The 18060-nt window shown below is 42.2% G+C and overlaps 1 protein-coding gene across 9 annotated transcripts in view; it reads left to right on the plus strand.

Annotated features, from left to right (window-relative positions):
• The first annotated feature begins 8470 nt into the window (after positions 1-8470).
• GRIK2 (glutamate ionotropic receptor kainate type subunit 2) overlaps positions 8471-18060 on the plus strand; it is a 703634-nt gene continuing 694044 nt past the window's right edge. For 2 of the 9 annotated variants that reach the window (XR_012095020.1, XM_008007487.3), the window contains exon 1: positions 11386-14171. Coding sequence is in view for 8 of the 9 variants with exons in the window: in XM_008007487.3 (XP_008005678.1) it covers positions 14057-14171 (115 nt within the window). In the remaining variant the exon portion in view is untranslated. Of the gene's footprint in view, positions 8602-8661; positions 9120-11375; positions 14172-18060 lie in introns of those variants that run through there. The other 7 variants (XM_073022373.1, XM_073022374.1, XM_038000566.2 and 4 more) reach the window with 6 other exon arrangements.

Consider the following 18060-nt stretch of genomic DNA (forward strand, 5'->3'; position numbering starts at 1 on the left):
GGCAAATTGGTTCCATCTGGGGACTCTGAGGGAAAAATCGTCTAAACTCGTCTTAGCTTCTGGTCGTTTCTGGCAACCGTGATGTTCTCTGATTTGTAAATGCATCATTCCTATCCCTATCCCTATTCCACCTTCACACGGCTTTCCTCCCATATTTGCCAGTGTCTAAATTTTCCTCTTATTATAAGGACACAAGTTATGTTGGGTTTACAGCTCACCTAATTTAGTATACCCTCTTCTTAACTTGATTACATCAGCATAGATTCTTTTTCCAAATAAGATCTCATTCACATTCATAGGTTCTAAATTGACAAGAATTTAGAGGAGACACTCACTATTCAGCCCCGTGCAGCCCAGTTGTTTGATTTTCTCTAGAAATGTTTCAGCTGCTTGGGTCCAAATACTGAGTAAGTGAATGATTGGGTTTAATCAAAGAATGTTTATAAAAAGCATTATGGTATTGCTTTTTTATACATTAGCTATAACTGACTTTAGGCACAAAATGATTAAATTAGTATTTTTAGTGGTTTTTGCTAAGTGAACAAAACTTATCACTTTTGTAGGAAGATTTATTTTTAAGTTAGATTGTGAGTTTTGCATGTTTCTGATGACTTTGCATGAAGGATAGAAGCAAAGACCTATATATCTTCTGTAGCTCAGCTCTTGATTTCTGTTGTGTTTTATCATCAAGTTTGTGGTGAAAGTCCAGAAGCCTGAGTTCTACCCCATTCTACCAGTGACTATAATGTGATACTTGTGCTGCCAAAAAATCATTACTTTTGTAAATTACAGGGACCTCATAAATTTCAAAATAAATTCCTGCTCCAGATTTTACAAGTGAGAAAATGAAAGCATAAGAGAATTAACTGTCTTACCAAAGATATTACATTTAAATACATGTTCAGTTAATGGAACTTTTAGTCCGGTGTTGTCTTTGCTATGCCATAAAATTGGTCTGTGCTTTTCTTTCTTCATTTATAAAATGGGGATAATATATACCTCTTGACAGTTTTTAGTTATACATATGAAATTGGAGAAATAAGTGAAAAAAATTGTAAATTCTGGATTCTACCCCGTTATAGCTGAGACTAACTTCCATGATTCTGGCTTTTGACAATTGGAGCTCAAGACCTAATTTCTTTATTGTAGTGTTATAAGTATAGCGAAATGCATATAAGTATAAAACCTATGTACTGTTTTAAATGAGTGAATATTGAAACAAAATATAGATATTACTATGCTTCTTCTGATTTATTTACCAAAATATCAGTTTCTAATCATCATATGTTATTACTTTCCATATTATAGATTATTTTCTCCTATTTTCTTAATTATGTATGTATCTAGTTTTGTAGAAATAGCTCTAAAACTGTCAATCTGTTGTCTTAGAAGGGTAAACAAAGCATCAGGGACAGTGTGTTTGACTACATTTCTAGTTTGTAAACAAGTCTTGGTTGGATAACTCTGTTTATGAAGTGGAAATGTGGTCAACAAACCCTTAGTCCCTACAGTCCACAGAGAAGGCTAAATCTGCTTCCAATTTTTATATGATCAACTACATAAAATATTGATGCAGTTAAGTGATGCATTGCAGTTGTCCATCTCTCTGTACTCAAATTTAACATGTGTTTACAAAGGGATGCTGATCTGGAAGCAGATTGAAACAGTTATGTATTAAAAGTTTGTTAGGACAACAGATTGCAAAATAAAAGTTTATTTTCTGATTCTCACACTTTTCATTATCATACAGAGTATGGGTCTACATTTTTATTCTAGCTTCATCTCTGTTCATTTTCCTCTCATTTTAAACTTATTGCCTCATCCATTAATTTGCAGAATTAAAAACCATAACTGAATTCCATTACCTGTGTTGTGTGCTTTCCAACAGTGCACACCCACACCAGGCCATAGCAACCCTGATAGAGCAGCCTGTGTGATCCTTCAGTAGGAAGGGATGTGAAATGCAGGTGGTTAGCAGAGTGTCCATATCCTTAATGAATGTCAGCCCTTGAAGCTGAGCTCACCTGCAATAAAAGATTTGAAAACTTTTCTAATTAGAGTCAGTACATTAAATTAGAGGAAGAAAATCTATTGACACCCTGGTCAGTTTCTAAACGCCTTCCATAGTAGCTTTCTACAACATGGATGAGCCCTCCAGGAAAAGCTTTTTAAGAAAACAGTCTTAATTCTGCATCAAAATGACTTCTTCGGTCGTGAACTGAATCAATCACAATTTGCTGAGACTAGATCTTAAGTGTTCTTGTTACAAAAGAAAGAAAGAGAGAAAGAAAGGAAAGAAAGAAACAAGAAAGAAAGAAAGAAAGAAAGAAAGAAAGAAAGAAAGAAAGAAAGAAAGAAAGAAAGAAAGAGAGAGAGAGAAGAACTGTGTAAGGTATGAGTATCTTAATTAGCTGACTGTAGTAAAATTTTCACTATGCATATGTATATCAAAACATCATGTTTTACAGTTTAAATAAATAGAAATAAAATGAATAAAAATCTTGATTTGACATTCTGAACTGGTTTACAAAGTTGGTTTGAATCCTTTGACATATACAAGTGAATTCTATACTGTTATTGGAACAATCCATGAACACAACACTCTTAGAAATCATCTCCAGTGTCTATTTTGCCTGTCTCCACTGGACAGTCACATAGTCAGTATTAGTAACTAATAAGCATAGGTTGTCTCATGGAAGGAATGACTAAAAAGACATTATCTCTGTGGATGAAGGGTTATTACCAGAAGTGATTTTGTCTTCAGTTCTCACTGCAAAAAAATGCTGTTGGCATGTGGTATCATTTAGGATCTGTTGAAAACACTCTTAGCGGATCAGTTCAAGTTCTGCGGGTTTGCTTGAACTCTGATAAAGGCTGAAAGCAAGATCTCTCCACTTACTTTTAAGCTGGCTTTCCCTCTAAGAGAAAGCTTCTTCTGATTTCTGGTTCCAAACCCTTTTCTCAGGGGGTTACTGAGGTGGGCAAATCTACTCAATCTGAGCTGCTCCATATTCTCTAGCCCTCCATATTCCCAGTATAATTCATAGAGATTTATCTCTTGCATCGTAGAAACAACATCTGAAACCCTTCCTGATCTGAAACAGAGAGCTGTTACAGATACGACTTTTTCCCACTTTCCTTCTCTGGTGCACCAGCAAGAATAATAAACTACAGAGTTGAATACTAGCTCTACCTTCACTAACTGTGCATCCATGGGCAAATTACATGACCTCTCTCTGTTTTAATTTACTCATCTTTAAAATGAGAATTTTGCATTTGATAAGACCATTCAAATAATTAAATGTAGTATTTTATGCAGAAGTATGCCTGCCTAGAATATAGTAGATTTTAGACAAATAGTAATTTGTTTATCCCTGAATCCTTGCATTAAGCTCCCAGAAAAAAAGTAGAGAGCAAAGGTGGCTAGAGGATAGTCCTGAGGATATATATTTGGGGATTTCCTTATTATTTGACAAATTAGATCCTAATGTATACTTCTGCCCCTGTATGCCTTCCCATCCTACACAGAGTGGGAATTTCTCTCCACTTTTCCATATTCCTAATGATAACTGCTTCTTTACTTCTTCTTTGGAGGTAGGGTGGGGAGTCCAGCACAAAATATTTTCTGGCACAACACACCTCTCTAAGAGATGCCACTTGTGTATGTTCTGCTGATACATTCCTACTTTTCTATTAGTGCTTTCTAAAGAAGTAAAAGCAAGAATATAATAACCTTGCTAACAGAAGTTACCTGTGGCTTTAGAAATGTCATAGATAGAAGGTGTATTGTCTCAAATTTTTTTCCTCATTGTTGTGTCCTCATTTCCCTGGAACATAGTTGGTACTCAATCAATACTTGCTAAAAGAACAAGTTATGGTCGGGTGTGGTGGCTCACGCCTGCAATCCTAGCATTTTGGGAGGCTGAGGTGGTTGTATTGCGTGAGCTCAGGTGTTCAAGACCAGCCTGGGGAACAGGGTGAAACCCTGTCTCTACTAAAAATACAAAAAATTAGCCGGGTGTGGCAGTGGGCGCCTGTAATCCCAGCTACTTGGAAGGCTGAGGCAGGAGAATCTCTTGAAACCGGGAGGCAGAGGTTGCAGTGAGCTGAGATCGTGCCATTGCACTCCAGCCTGGGTGAGAGAGCGAGACTGTATCTCAAAACAAATAAATAAATAATAAGTTATTAAAAACTGGAATTACTTTTACATTGATCTTATAACTAGCTACTTCAATTGTTTTGAAGTAGGACTTGGAGATTTAGGAATTGGTAAGGGAAGAGGTAACGGTGGTGGAGTAGATGAGGGGAGATAATGCAAAGTATTGTAACCTCAAGAGCCTAAGATTATACTGGTAGAAAGGAAGAATGAGAGTTCTTGAAATGTTCAAAGATTTGTAAGTCATCAAGGTAGAATGGCCCTGACTGTTGGACAAGTATCCAACTACATTTTATTATCCTTTCACACTTCCGTGCTCCTGATAAAAATGCCACATTTTTTTCCATTCTTCTTAAACATCTAATACTTTCTCCCTACTCAAGACTCTCAGCTTACTCTTCACTTTTATTCATGAAGAAAACGCAAAGAACAACAACAGGATCTCGTATCCTCTTTCTGTTCCTATTCTTCTTCCCCTTCCCTTCCCTTACTGAAAAATTCAGTACTAAATTATTTAGGTGAGACCAAGCAAAACAGCCATCTGCATGAGAGTTAGGATGGTGGAAGGCAGAGTGTGGTAAGGAAGGTGTCTATGGAGCAAAGTATCACAGCATAGGGCTTTGGAGCTCATGTGGGAAAAATAGACTCTCAACACCACACTTCAAAACTAATTGACATCTGCATTATATACTCTGCCTCCCTTCCTATTACTTGGGTTTATTGGCCCTTCTCCTATTCCAAGGTAACCCCCTCTTCTTGTACTAGGTCCCATCCTTTCTTGACTAATCAAGGACATCCGTTCATTTCTTCTTCAGCATGTTTATGTCCAATTATGGCTAAAATGACCTGAGAGAATGGAAATAGGTGGGAAGTAAGATACCGGGTCTCTAGTCCTAGAACTTTTTAACCCACTCTGTGACTCTTAAATTCTCATTGTCTAGATTTTCTCATCTCTAAAATGACATTGTTGGAATAGATTGGTAGTTCTCAGTTTGGGATGCAGAGACTCCTCGCCAGCCCATGATGGCCTTCAAGGCATCTATGCATCTCCTACTATTGCATGTAAAATTTTGAAGTCATTGCACATGTGTTCATTTTGTTTTCAGATGAGAGAAAGGTCTGTGAAAACTGAACTAGAGTAGATTTCCTTGAAATGTCTTTAAGTCTTGACTTCATATGAGTTTAAGTTTTGAAAGAGATTACAAGAGATAGCCTGATCCTGCTCTGCACAGCTAGAAGGCAGTCTCAGTTCTGCCACATCCTGAGTATGTCACTCCTTTTCTCTCACTTTGGTTCTTACCATCTATGAAATGAAGGTGTTGAATGAGATGATCCAAAATAATACTTTTCAATTTTACATTCAGTTCAACAAAATCAAGCCAAAACAAACACGTCCTGGTAGTTAGCTTGAATTCAGATTGGTCTTTGCTGTGTCTTCAGAAATTGAAATCTTGAGCTGCTAATGCTCTAAGAGCACTTTGAGAGGGAAGAAAGAGAGGGTGGGAGCTGGGCAAGAGAGAGTGGGGATGTGGTTCCTGCATAAGACTGTAGCTGAAGGACTTAGCAACCTTCTAAATTTTAGAAGACTAAATCTCAAGGGTGACTGGAAATAGAAAGAAAAAAGCTTCATGGTTGCCTCAGAAGTTACTTGAGATCTCATTCCTTAAATGTTTAACTTCCTAAATTCTAAAACAAATTATGAGAAATATCTCTTTATAGCATTGGATTATTTTTGAAGGGTTAAATAGATTGTGTAGTATCTAATGCTCCCTTGTTAGTCTGTTTTTCTCATTGGAATCTAGATAATATTTTGCTATTGAACAAATTAATTTGTCACAGCACGCATAATTTTGATTTGTTCTACACTCCCAGCTCTCTCCCCTTTTCTCCTATGCTGTTGTTAGGACTTGTTATTTCTTGTTATTTCTTTAAGTGTGTCCTGTTTGCTTCAGAAAAACTAGATTCATGACATGGCTCTCAAATCATACACAGTACTAACAGGAAGTTGTTAGTAAGCCTCTCCTTTTCCCAGTACAAAGTGGGCCTGGGGGCAACAGTGTGGAAAGCGGAAGGTCTATCCCAGTACCATTCTTTATCCGGCGCCTACTGCATACCAGACACTACACTAAACACTTAATGTCAAATTAGACATACTCTGTTCTACACCCTCACAGTTATCACAAAAGAGCTGGGTGCCTTCACTCAGGGATTTCCACTGGAATCTGCTCGTGCTGGTGTTTTGCTCCTTTCTCCCTGGAAGTGGGGGGATGTAATCATGACAAGGAGAGAGCCTTTAGCCAGTAGACAAGTTGTCTTCCTTTACTCCCATGGGGGAATGGGACAGAATGGGGAATTTTTTCGGAGTCTGGCCCAAACTCGGCTGTGCCTCGAGGTCCCATTAGGCTGCAGGTCACAGCAGCTGGAGCCCAGGCGCCCAGAACCGGTCACGCGTCTGTGCTGCCCGCTCCAGAATGCACAATAGAGTCATTGACTATTTATTTACTGGGTAGAACAAGGCTGCTGTTGACTTAATTACGGGAACCTCCCAGCCACCCCTGGGATCTTCAAATGACTAACGGACTCTCCATTGCCACTAACTCATCTCTCCTTAACATAAGTCCCCAGTCCCCCTACCCCCACCCTGCCCCACCCAAGAATGCTCAGTAGGCCTGTTGTGGGGACCGGGGCGCAGAGCATCCTGAGTGGTGATCAAGAGGGAAAGACTGACGGTTTTGGCAGGACTGAATTTCTGTGTTTCAGAGCTATTCTGAGCCAGGCGCTAGCCTCAGGGTGTGGAACATGACCCTGCTGTGCCAGGGTCCCGCGAGGGCTTAGCTCTACTAGGGCTGTAGTGAAGGAGGAAGCAAAAGGGCAAGTTCTGGTCTCCAGCTCAGACAACTGGTCCCTGGGGACTCAGAGCCTCTCTATTTCCCGGACTTCGGGATTAGATAGATAGTGGAGAGCCACCAGGAACTGGAACTGCTAGGGGACTGCAGAGCCGTGGAATCCCAACTGGCCCCTTCTTTATACAACCCGTTTGAAATGGTCTCCTGAGTCCAGTGCGCCTGGCCTGTTCCCGCTTAGTCTCACTTAAATCTCCTCGCGAATCTCAGCTCGTCAACTTCCTCTGGGGGAAACCGCTAAACTCAGCTCCTGTTAATATTGTAGGGCTGAGGATAAAATAGCAACGGTATTGAATAGATGTTGACTTTTCCGACCCAGAGGAGCGGAACTCAGGGATTGTTTGCAGAAGCTAATCGTTTCCACCGAGAAGCGGGGAGAGCCTGGTGCGCTCACCACCGCCAGCCCCTCCCTGGAAGCCAAGCTGCGGGAAGACTCTGGGACTCATGTGCCCCTCCCCATCTCTGGCCTTTAAAAGAGTCCTCCCGAAAACTTGGACGGGTGACCGCCAAACCAGGGCTGCTCCCCAGACTCCTCTCTCCAGTCTTGGAGTCTGCGACCTCAGGTTAGGCGCCCACTAGATCTCGAATCCGACTTCTTTCTGAAATGTGTTTAGGTTGAGAGTTGCTGTACCTGGGCGGGAGTTTGATGGGGAGAGGAGGGTCTGCTATTTAAGGCGCCAGACATACACAGAGACATTGCGCCGACCTCCTGACACTCAGGAAAAGTCCGTTTCCAGGCATCTGTTCTCAGCAATGGTGGCAGGTAGCAGGGCACTGTGACTCCCAGCATCTGAGGGAATACCGGCAGCAGCGCTACCAGAGCGCGTTTGCTGTGTGCGCTGGAGGTCGGGGTGGGAGGGTGCGCAGATCAAGATCTTTCTTGCAAACCTCAAAGGGAAATGACCGTAGTTGGACTAAGAGGTCCACTTTGGAGACTACCAGCTGCCCTCCAAGCCCTGGCAGTGGAGAAGTTTCGTTGCTATGGTGTCGGAGAGGTATAAAAGCCATCACCTAGAAGCAAATGTGTTTGGGCTCCTTATATGTGTTACCACCCAAGGCTAGGCAAATTCCTCGGCGCTTTGCAGCACTCACTCCCTGACAGAGTTACTCGGCCTTAGTCTTCCCATCCCAAGAGGCGGGTGTGCGCTAAGGGAGCGAAGTTCAGACGGAGGCTTCGTAACATCCAAGTCTAGGGACACCAGGAATTCTCTCGCTCTAGCTCCTGTGGTCCAGGAGTGGGAGGTATCCCGGAGTAGCCGCTGTGGCCAGGGGCGTGCAGGGGCCGCGGGGAAAGGAGCGCGGCGCCTTTAAACCAAGAGGCGAGGAACCCCCGCCAGGAGGCGTGTCTGTCTCTGCCTCTGCCGCCGCCGCCGCCGCCGCTGCTCCTCGGTCACCGTCTTCGCCTTTGCCGTCACTCGCGCTCGGCGCCGGCGGCTGCGCTGGTCGGTCTGGGAGCCGGGGACTTTCCGCCCGACCTCCTCCGGCTGCTCCTCCCCGAGGACCACCCCACCCCCTCCCCGCCCACCTCACCCCTAGCGCCAGGTAAGGACTACCCGGCGGTGGGCTGCACTCCGGGCTCCTTCACAAGGTGTTTGTTTTCAAGAGGACGGGAGGGACTGCGGGTGGGCGAAGGGCATTTTCCACCTGGAGAGAAGGAAGAAGGCAAACAGCAGCGCTGCGGACCTCAGTGTGCTCGGGGCATCCGCTGGACCGATTCACTGCGAGTGTCTTTGTCGGGCTTGTCTCAGCCGATTCCCGTCAAGCATGCAAGTGGCTCTGTTGGCTGCAGTCGCCTATGTTCTCCACATAAAATGATTTAATAAGTGGACGTGTCAGGAAGTGGCCTCGGCTACGGGGACTCACGCGAGGCGAAGAGAATGAGACAGATGGCAAGAAACTGTGTGTCTGCCTGCGGGTCTGACGAACTCCCCATCACTCCTTCTGTCCACCCATCCTTCCATTAACCCTACTCCGTAGTTCTGCGCTGAGGAAGTACATTTATTTTTACCGGTACCCGTATTAAGAGCTTCTGAAAAAAACTTGGAGGGCCTCCCATTAGGGTAAGGAGGGGGCAGTGTTACCAGGGTGGATCATAAACCTCAAGAACTTTTAACGAACCACATCCTCTGATATTTTTACCTTTAAGGAGACAGAGTTTCTTTACCAAACAACACGACCGAGCTGAGGCTCCTTAGATAATGATTTCCAATTTAAGCAAAGGGGAATATTAGAAAACTTACTACTACTAGTCTTTTGGTAATGCACAGATTATCTTCTATCATTTATTCATCTTCATACTGTAAGTATTCTGTCATCAGAAATTATCTTATGGATTGATGATTATTTTCATTTCACGAGAGATGATTGGTTCATTTGAGTCTTAATTAGTCAGTTTAGTTGCTGGAGGAAATGCAATTGTGTTTCAATCTTGATTTGTCTTAGTTCATTACTTTCTAACTTTATCGAGTCTATTCCTGTAATCACCAAGACAGCCTATCAACTTCCAGTGGCCTTAAAAACTTTTGAGTCAAACAAACAACAAAAAATTGAAATGCACAAGAGGAATGTGATAGAGAATTGAGCAATGTTTGGAAGTCTTATCTGTTTGTTTTCTCCTATTTAAACCCATTGAAGATCACACAGGCTGAAATTTAAAAAAAAAAAAAGTTCTGGGATATGTAAATTTATTCCACTTCAATTTCTTAATTAAGACAATTATTTTAGTATCTAAAAATTAATCAAAACTCTAAATGTCATTAATCATCAGTGCAACAGAATGTTGGTGGAACAGATAATGTGTTCAGAATCATAAGGGATACTAAAGCATGCATAGTTAAGAAGAGTGAGTTGCAAGTATGCAACAGTGTGATTTCAGCTGAAGCTTGACTCCGTCCTGACTTTATTTTCTGAGATCTTTATTGCCATATATAAACACGCTGTTTATTTTAGCTAAGTTGCAGTGCAACAGGCCACTTTGATGGAATAATAGGTTAAGTGTTACTATAAGATGAGGTTTCTCAAATGTCACGTAACAGCAGGACTTCTGTGACAAGTCAAGTGGAATCCTTAGTAAGAATTCCATGTGAAAAATTTAAATATAACTGTGGCGTGTAAGAACCTTTGAAACATCTTTGAAATTCAGGTTGTTTTGGGATATGTATTTACTGTTTCCAGCAAAAGGTATAGGCATTGTCTTTTTAAATGTTGTGCTATAAAGATTATTACACATTTCCTCATACCCCAGCAGGTGGCAGCTAACTAGAATAAGATTCATTTTCACTGGGAGAATAGGAAACTAAAATTGCTTCTCAAGTAATAGTGCCCAAGAATAAGAGGTCATTAGTATACGCAACTATAAAAATATAGTGAAAGATGAAGCTAGAGGTTTTCATTGTTATTGTTGTTGGAAGAAGCTTTACATTGACATGATATGCATTTTCTTCTTTGTCAATTTATCATAGGTTTGATATTTGTGTTAGTCTTCTATGATTTTTTTTTTGAAGTATACTTCTAAACACAGCTTCTCTGTGTGTGTGCATGTATGTGTGTATTTGCAGTTTGTTATCTCTGCTTTGACCTTGGAACCTACAGAGCTTTGGCTCCTAGAAATAAAGAGTGCCATATGGTTAAAATGAGGGAAAAAATGAGACCATAGATAAAATATATAAATCTTACTATTACTTAGTATATATAATTGCCTGATATCCAATAGCCGTGGTTTTCTTTTTCCTTTAAGGAAGGAGCAAATTACAGAACTGACACAATTTTTAAAAGGGTTAAATCTAGTCAGTGAAATACTGTATAAGGAATTTATTCATCCTTTATATAACCTCAGAACTATAATGTGTGGTATCAGTATTGGGGAGAAATTGTAATAACTTGAAAATTGCCACACATTAAGGCATCAACTATGCCACCAAATCATTTTACTGTAGTATAGGCAGGTAAATTTAGCATTTTCCCCCTAGGAAGTGAGTGAGTTTAATGAGAAAGAACAAGAATTAATCTAATTACCCTAGTAACAGATGGAAATCTGGAGGTGGAGAATTGAAAGTGATAACTAATTGTACATTTAAAAAATGTCTTTAGCCACTGAATGTTGACAGCATGTTATTTGGCATTCTGAATTGTGGTCTTTCTGGCAATTTTTTGGTACTGACAAACAAGTAGTTCAGTGTTCATGAGGAAACTCACAATTAATATAAGTGTTTTTTTAAATAATATGCCTTATTACAAAAAAAGATGACTACATCTTGGGCTTATCAAGCAATCCCAGTTAGTTGCACTGAAAAATACAACACAGTTGATAAAATAGTCCTCTTGATAATGTGAACAATGCAATAATTCCAATTCCTTTACTCTGTGTAGTAGAAATTTGCACATTGTCACTCAAATATCATGTTAGTCATTTATTGTACTACTTTCAATGTACTACTCCAGAATAAATAATGCCAGGAGCGCTGTCCGTGGTACTGAAGAAAGGTCGTCTCCAGTCTTGTAGAAGTTCAATTGGACAGGTGGAATTGCTATCTGTTATGTTAAAGCCTTTCAACTGAGTTAATGGATGTAAATGAATCTAATTTACCATATGTGCAAAATTGGTTATTTGGGGATCAATTAATAGTTAAAAAAAATACAGTCTTTTAACTGTTTAATTTATTGTGTAATAACTTCACGAATATAGAAGTTTGATCTTTCACTTTTCCAACTAGACATCCAAATAAACCCCCCAAAATAAATAGTTTAGAATGCCAGTTTCAAGTGGAAAAGTTGCGACCATAATGCAAAATGTCATTATATTAACGGAATACATGAACAAAGAGATATGGTACATTTTGTTTTCTCAGGTTCCAATAAATGCCAGCTACACTGCGAAATTTCAGTATTTTGATTAGTCACAATAAAAAATGCTATTTTCAGGCAGTAGATATCAGTTTTATTGGCAGATAAAAATGTAAAGAATTATTTTTTTCCCCTGGCAGTCATTATTATCTCTGCTAGGATCAAAAAGAAAATGAACAAACAGAATGGAATAAATGAGACAGCAAATACAAGACAGAACATGTTGGGCTGTGTATGTGTTTTATAAGAGAGATTTTAAACATGGACTGAAGGAGTCGCTAGATATCCTTGGTTTTAGCACTAGGTGTTCCTTTTAAGGTGCTCAAATAGTCGAATTATTTGATTGAATTGCCTGCTAGACTGCAGAACTAGCCAGTCATGATACTTATTTTTGACACTGCTGTTATTGCCTCTATCTTAAAAAAAAATCAATGCCACTTAATGCCTTTGCAAAATGTAGATTTTTCTTTAAATCAGCACCTTATAATATCTTAAGAAAATTTAAATTAAAAAATCACTTTAATGAAATGAAAACATTATAGTGTTTTTTGCTGTTTGGAGGAAAAATAACCAGTCAAATATTCATATCACTCATATCACTCCTTATTTAAAAATTAGCCTTCAAATAGTATTTTTTTTTGTAAAATTTAACCTATGCCCTGTTAGTTGGTTATGAAAAATAGATTAATTATAAGATATAGGTCTAACAGTTTGCCTTTTGTGATGTTTAATCATTTAAAAATGTTGACAATGATATATTTATTATACATGTTAGTTTCACTTAGTGTAAAATATCAGCATTGCATGTTTAATAAGCAGACAACATATTACCTATTTTAATAATAAAAATGTATTTTTATGTTGAAAGAAATTCTATTTCTGTACTTTATTTCTTGAATAAACTCCTAATGAAAGCCAAGAGAGTTACTACCTGGTGACTCTAAATATTTCCACCAGAAAACTAGCAAATGATAAGACAGTTTTAGAGGAATCTATAACACTCAATGTCGCTCAAGCTATGATCTCATATTCTGCCTCTTTAGTAAAAAGAATGTTCAAAAAACCAAAATGCAAAGAAATTTGGGAGTAAATTATTGAAGGCTTTAGAGTTTGCTGCACTAATTCAAACATCATTGTTTTTATATTCACACAATTATTTTCTTTGAGCTTAAAAAATGGGTGGAAAATGTAATTTCTCCATTTTAATTTGATATTTTTCCCATAAAAGTTCACTGAAGAAATTTCTACTTCTGAGTAGCAATCAAGGAATACCCCAGTCAAGTTTTTAAAGAGTGGGTTTACCTCTCCAATTGCATTCCAATCTATATTCATTCCTGGCCAAAATAAAAAAAAAAAGTATAAATAAGACTCTTTCAACCTAACCACAAGTTAGATTTGCAGTAAATCCCTCCGTCTTAGATCACTTCCTTTTTTACAGTTGCCAGAAAAACTGACTTTGATTTAGCTAGTAATTTACTGAAATTCATCAATTGATTATAAGAAGCCCGCTTACATACACCAGTCATTCTCTCAGCAAAGACTTACTGAAAATAAAAGCAATGTCCTCTACATAAATAAATCGACTTCTTTCTTGCAACTCAAGGCGGGCTGTCAGATCGGTTGCATAATAGATATTGGGGAGCTCACTGGCCGGGAGCCTTAAGAGGAGAGCAGCTATCTCAATCTTTCTCACTTAATCTTGGCTTCACGTCAGAAGCTGTGCAGCAGTGCAGTAGAATAGGGCCTGGCAAAACCCTTGCGAGCAAAGCGCCTTTTGTGCCGGGCTGTGGCTCGCTATCGACATCTCGTCCGTTACCAAGGCTGGATTTCCTATTGATTTCCCTCCTCCTCTGCTTCCACAGGCTCGCGCGGCCGGACATTGTGGGTGTGCGTGCTGGATTTCTCCCGGATGCTCTCCGACTAACATGGATGTCCCACCATTCCTTGCAGTGGAAGGTTGTTCCTTGGCGCAGTGAGTGGAGAACATGCAGCGATTGCTAATGGGTTTGGGAAGCGGAGACTCCTTCCTCTCTCTGTGACCATGCCGTGATCGTGTCTGCGGTCACCACTCGACGCATCCTTATTTCTGCCCGAACCCGGGAGCCGAACGCTAGATCGGGGAAGTGGGTGCCGTGCGTGTGGGCACAGAAACACCATGAAGATTATTTTCCCCATTCTAAGTAATCCAGTCTTCAGGCGCACCGTTAAACTCCTGCTCTGTTTACTGTGGATTGGATATTCTCAAGGAACTACACATGTATTAAGATTTGGTAAGATTCCCCATCTCTCTCGGTTGCCTGGTATCCGCTCCGAGGCAGCCGGATGTAAACAGGCGGGTTCGCTCTGCCTGGCGGTGGGCTCCGTGGATTCTGATCTGCTCACTGTTCTGTCGTCTCCTGGGGCTTTTAAAGAACTCCTTGTGCTTTCATTTATTCTCTTCTTTATTTTTATTTTTAGCCGAGGGAGGGTGAAGGGAGGGCCAGTGTCTGGTAGTGGTCTCTGCATTACTTCCCCACAGTAGCTTGCCAAGGAGATGATGATGACGCTGGAGGCACGGTCAGCCGCCACTCGCGCCTGTCTCCCCCGGAGCCCAGCGAGCTTGCAGGGGTGCGCTGTCCGCGCGAAAGTGCGCGCCGGGGCTGCACGCCTCTCAGCTTGCGAGGCTGGTGAGTTAACACCTGGTAATTCTTTGGCTAGTTGCGCCTGTCCGCTTCTGCCAGTGACCAGGGCAGTTCTCACGTGCAAATGAAAGGTACTAATCCTTTTGATTTATTTTTGCCAGAGAGCCTTTTCGATTGTTTTCACCGCTTTCCCAGTCCCTGGTCCCCTTACTGGGATGCAGAGCTTTAAAAAATGTTGTAAGATTCGAGGTTCTACTTAACACAGGGAGGCTGCTACTTAGCTGGAAAGAAATAGCGTCAAAATTAGAACAGCTTTTTGTTTGTTTTTGCTTTTAACTTGCTGAGTCCCCTTCTCACAGCTTTCTGGACGTTATGGACTAATTAATGAAAGATAGTATCTGGGGGCGGTGGGGAAGAGTAGTTGTTTAAGGAGGGGTGACTAAGTCTGCATCTTTATTTCACTCCGGCAAGACGAAAGACTCTAGGTGGTTACTTTTTTTTTTTTTTTTTTTAATGGAAATGCATTGCTTTTCTAAGAATCAGGTTTTCTTTGGAGCTTGGAGGAAAATCTAAACGTGGGATTCCAATGGAAACCCTGGTCAGAGGGTCAGAGTGATTGCTTGGATAAATGAAGCATGGGCGACGCTCCGGTGCTCTGGATGGCCAAAGGAGTTTTAGTAGGAGCAGAACTAGTCAGGAAAAGTTCTCTAAAGTAGATAAGAGGAAGAAAGGAGAAAGTCAACAGGATAAATGCTCCCATTGTAGGCATTTCCTCTGACAGTTTAAGTTGATTCAGACCAAAGAGTGCAGGACACCGTGTAATCCTGAGCATATGTCTTTGAGATAAATGCAGACACATTAACATTAAGTCACTCGGTCAAATTTAAACTGAAGAGTGATTGCCTGCATCTTCCATCATGCCAACAGCATCTCCTGTCTTCCCATTTTCCCGTGTGTGTGTGTGTGTGTGTGTGTTTCCCCCCAGTGATAAAATTCACGATCTCTCCTAGGCTTTGTAGAACCAAGGTAGGGATGTTTCACATACATTGGAAAAGGGAACCTCACCCTACCACACATTCACACAGATGCCCACAGTCAAAAAGCCTGCTGATGAGAAAAGAGGCACTGGGTTATAGCTGAATCCCTACTGTAGTAGTTTTCATGCTTTTTTCATGCCTTTAGATGGTACTTAAGCACGTTGCTCTTAGCAACAAGCATCCACAGGAATGACTGTTTCTGTGGACAGAATTAAACAGGTCTCTATATCATTGGAAATGTGTGTGTACACACACGGGTGTATGTGCATGTGTGTTTTTGTGTGTGTGTTTTCAGCAGTTAGGCTTCAAATATGATAAATGCTACAGTATGGTAGTTTGCTCAATATTTGGAGTATTTCATCCCTATTAGATGGAATCCTGAGGAATTCTGATGTGTGTTTGTGAATAAGTGTGCGTTACTAAGTGTGTTTGCTGACTAGATGGAAAAAAGAAGACTTGGAACCGGAAAACTGCCACCAATACTCTAAGGATTTAATTATTGCCGCTCTGGTCTTGCAGCACAATATTTGCTGAATCATTAGATTGTTACATTCGCTGATCATTTCATATCTTCATATTAAAAATCTTGGCGACTGTAGCAGAGTGCGTAGCAGCTTTCCAAAAGAGCTGTCTCTCACACACACGCACACACACATACCTACACGCAAACAAGCTTTCTTAGACCAATGCTTACTAAAAATGTCTTTAAGAAATATGGTAGTAGGCAAAGATCTCCACACTAGTCCCTTGATAACCCTAAACCAACAGTCCAGCTTCTAGATAACCTGCTGTTTTCTCTATTAACTTCAAACATCTTCCACGTGGAGATGCATTTCTTCCGATTTCTGACCTGAGTTGTGGGGAAGAAGGGCTGTGTACATTGTTACTGAAACATTTCCCTGTTGAGGCTATTTTGATGCAGTGGTGGGAGTTTTATTTTCTTCTGGGGTAAACATGTTTCTGAGTGGATTGGATGGTTGGTTGAGCACGTATAAGCCACTCTTGAGAATGGTTATTTTCAACTTTGGCTCAAAAGTCGAGCCAATGCCTCATCTCTGGCCCCGTGCCTTGGAAGGGAAGAGCTTGGAGTTGCACATGGAGCTGCCCCAGTGCTGGAGAGACCCGCAGCCTCTGCTGGGGAGGCAGCTTCCAGTGCCCCTTCCATCCCCCACCCTTGGCGTGGCTAAGCGCCGACAGCCGCCAGGCGCCTCCGCCGCGGCGCTATGGCAACGGCGGAGCCCGCCCAGGCGGCCATCCCAGCCCCCCTTCCCGGCTAGTGGAGGCTCTGTGTTACCCTTCCTCTTGCTCCCACTAGGACTGTGATTCGATCCAGAGTCTTCCTGTCACCTCCTGTGAGGCGAGGGGCAGCCCCCGCTTAGAGTGCTGAACCCTTGCCACGTCCCTAGCCTCCCCCGCCAATCTTCAGCGTGCGCAACCCTCTTCCCCGCGCTTCCCTCTCCCTCTCTGTGTGGCACACACAATAAAACACACATACACACACACATTCTCTTACACACACTCAAACATAAACACACGCGCGCGCGCACCAAGATACATGCGCACCCCAGATGCAAGCCTCAGACTTTGCCACAGTGACATCTCTCTAGTGCTCAAGAAAACTTTACAGTTACACCCAGGAGCGCCTCTGTCCTGTTTTCCCCTTAATCTCTAGCCCCAGCCGACTCCCGCTTGACTGCACAGGCTGGCCTGCTCCCCTGCAGCCGCTCAGCAAACATCTCTGAGAAAAGGTATTCCGGAGCACCGACCCTAGGGTGCTGCCCCGAGGCCCTATGGCAGCGACCTGAGGGTCAGCCAAGGGTCACCTCCAGGCAGGCGGGCAAGCCCCTGGCAGTGAGTCTTGGTTGTTACCCCGCCTTTGATCCTGTGCTGGGACAACTAGGGTTTTCCTGAGTGCCCACCCGGCGGGCGAGGTGCATTTTAGAGTCAGTTCTCCTGCCCTAGGTCGAGCCAGATGTTCTCTGGCCGGTTTTTCTGGGCGCAGAGCCTGCGACTCTCCCAGGCAGACGTCTCCAGAGCGCTGGCCCAGCGGGCACAGGGCATCCAGTGCGTCCCAGCGTATGTAAATGAGGCATCTTTGTTTCTCCGCAGCTGCGTCCCGGCCTTGCCCGCCCCTGGATAGGGTGAAGGCGGGACTCTTCCGTCCGCGGGGGTGTGACTAATTCGGCCTCTAAGCCGAACTGCGGCAGCGGAGGTACTTGAACCTTTCTTTTGTTACTTTAGTCGCTCCTTCTCTTCCCGGGATGCACTGACCCCTGCACGTACGGAAGTGCGAGGAAGCTCAGAAGCCTGCTCCGGCTGTGTGCTTTGCTGGGCTGCCCTCGGGTTCACCGTTCGGGAGCCCTCGCATGTTTAAACATCTTCTTTAAGAAATCATTCCCCAAGCCATCACTTGTTTCCGATCTTCGAGGTCAGGTTGTCATTCAAAATCTTCATCTGAACTGGAGTTTACAGCTCCAGTAGCAAAGACATCAACCCAAGCT

The sequence above is a fragment of the Chlorocebus sabaeus genome, chromosome 13 (genome assembly GCF_047675955.1).
Source record: "Chlorocebus sabaeus isolate Y175 chromosome 13, mChlSab1.0.hap1, whole genome shotgun sequence".
Classification (NCBI taxonomy): Eukaryota; Metazoa; Chordata; class Mammalia; order Primates; family Cercopithecidae; genus Chlorocebus; species Chlorocebus sabaeus.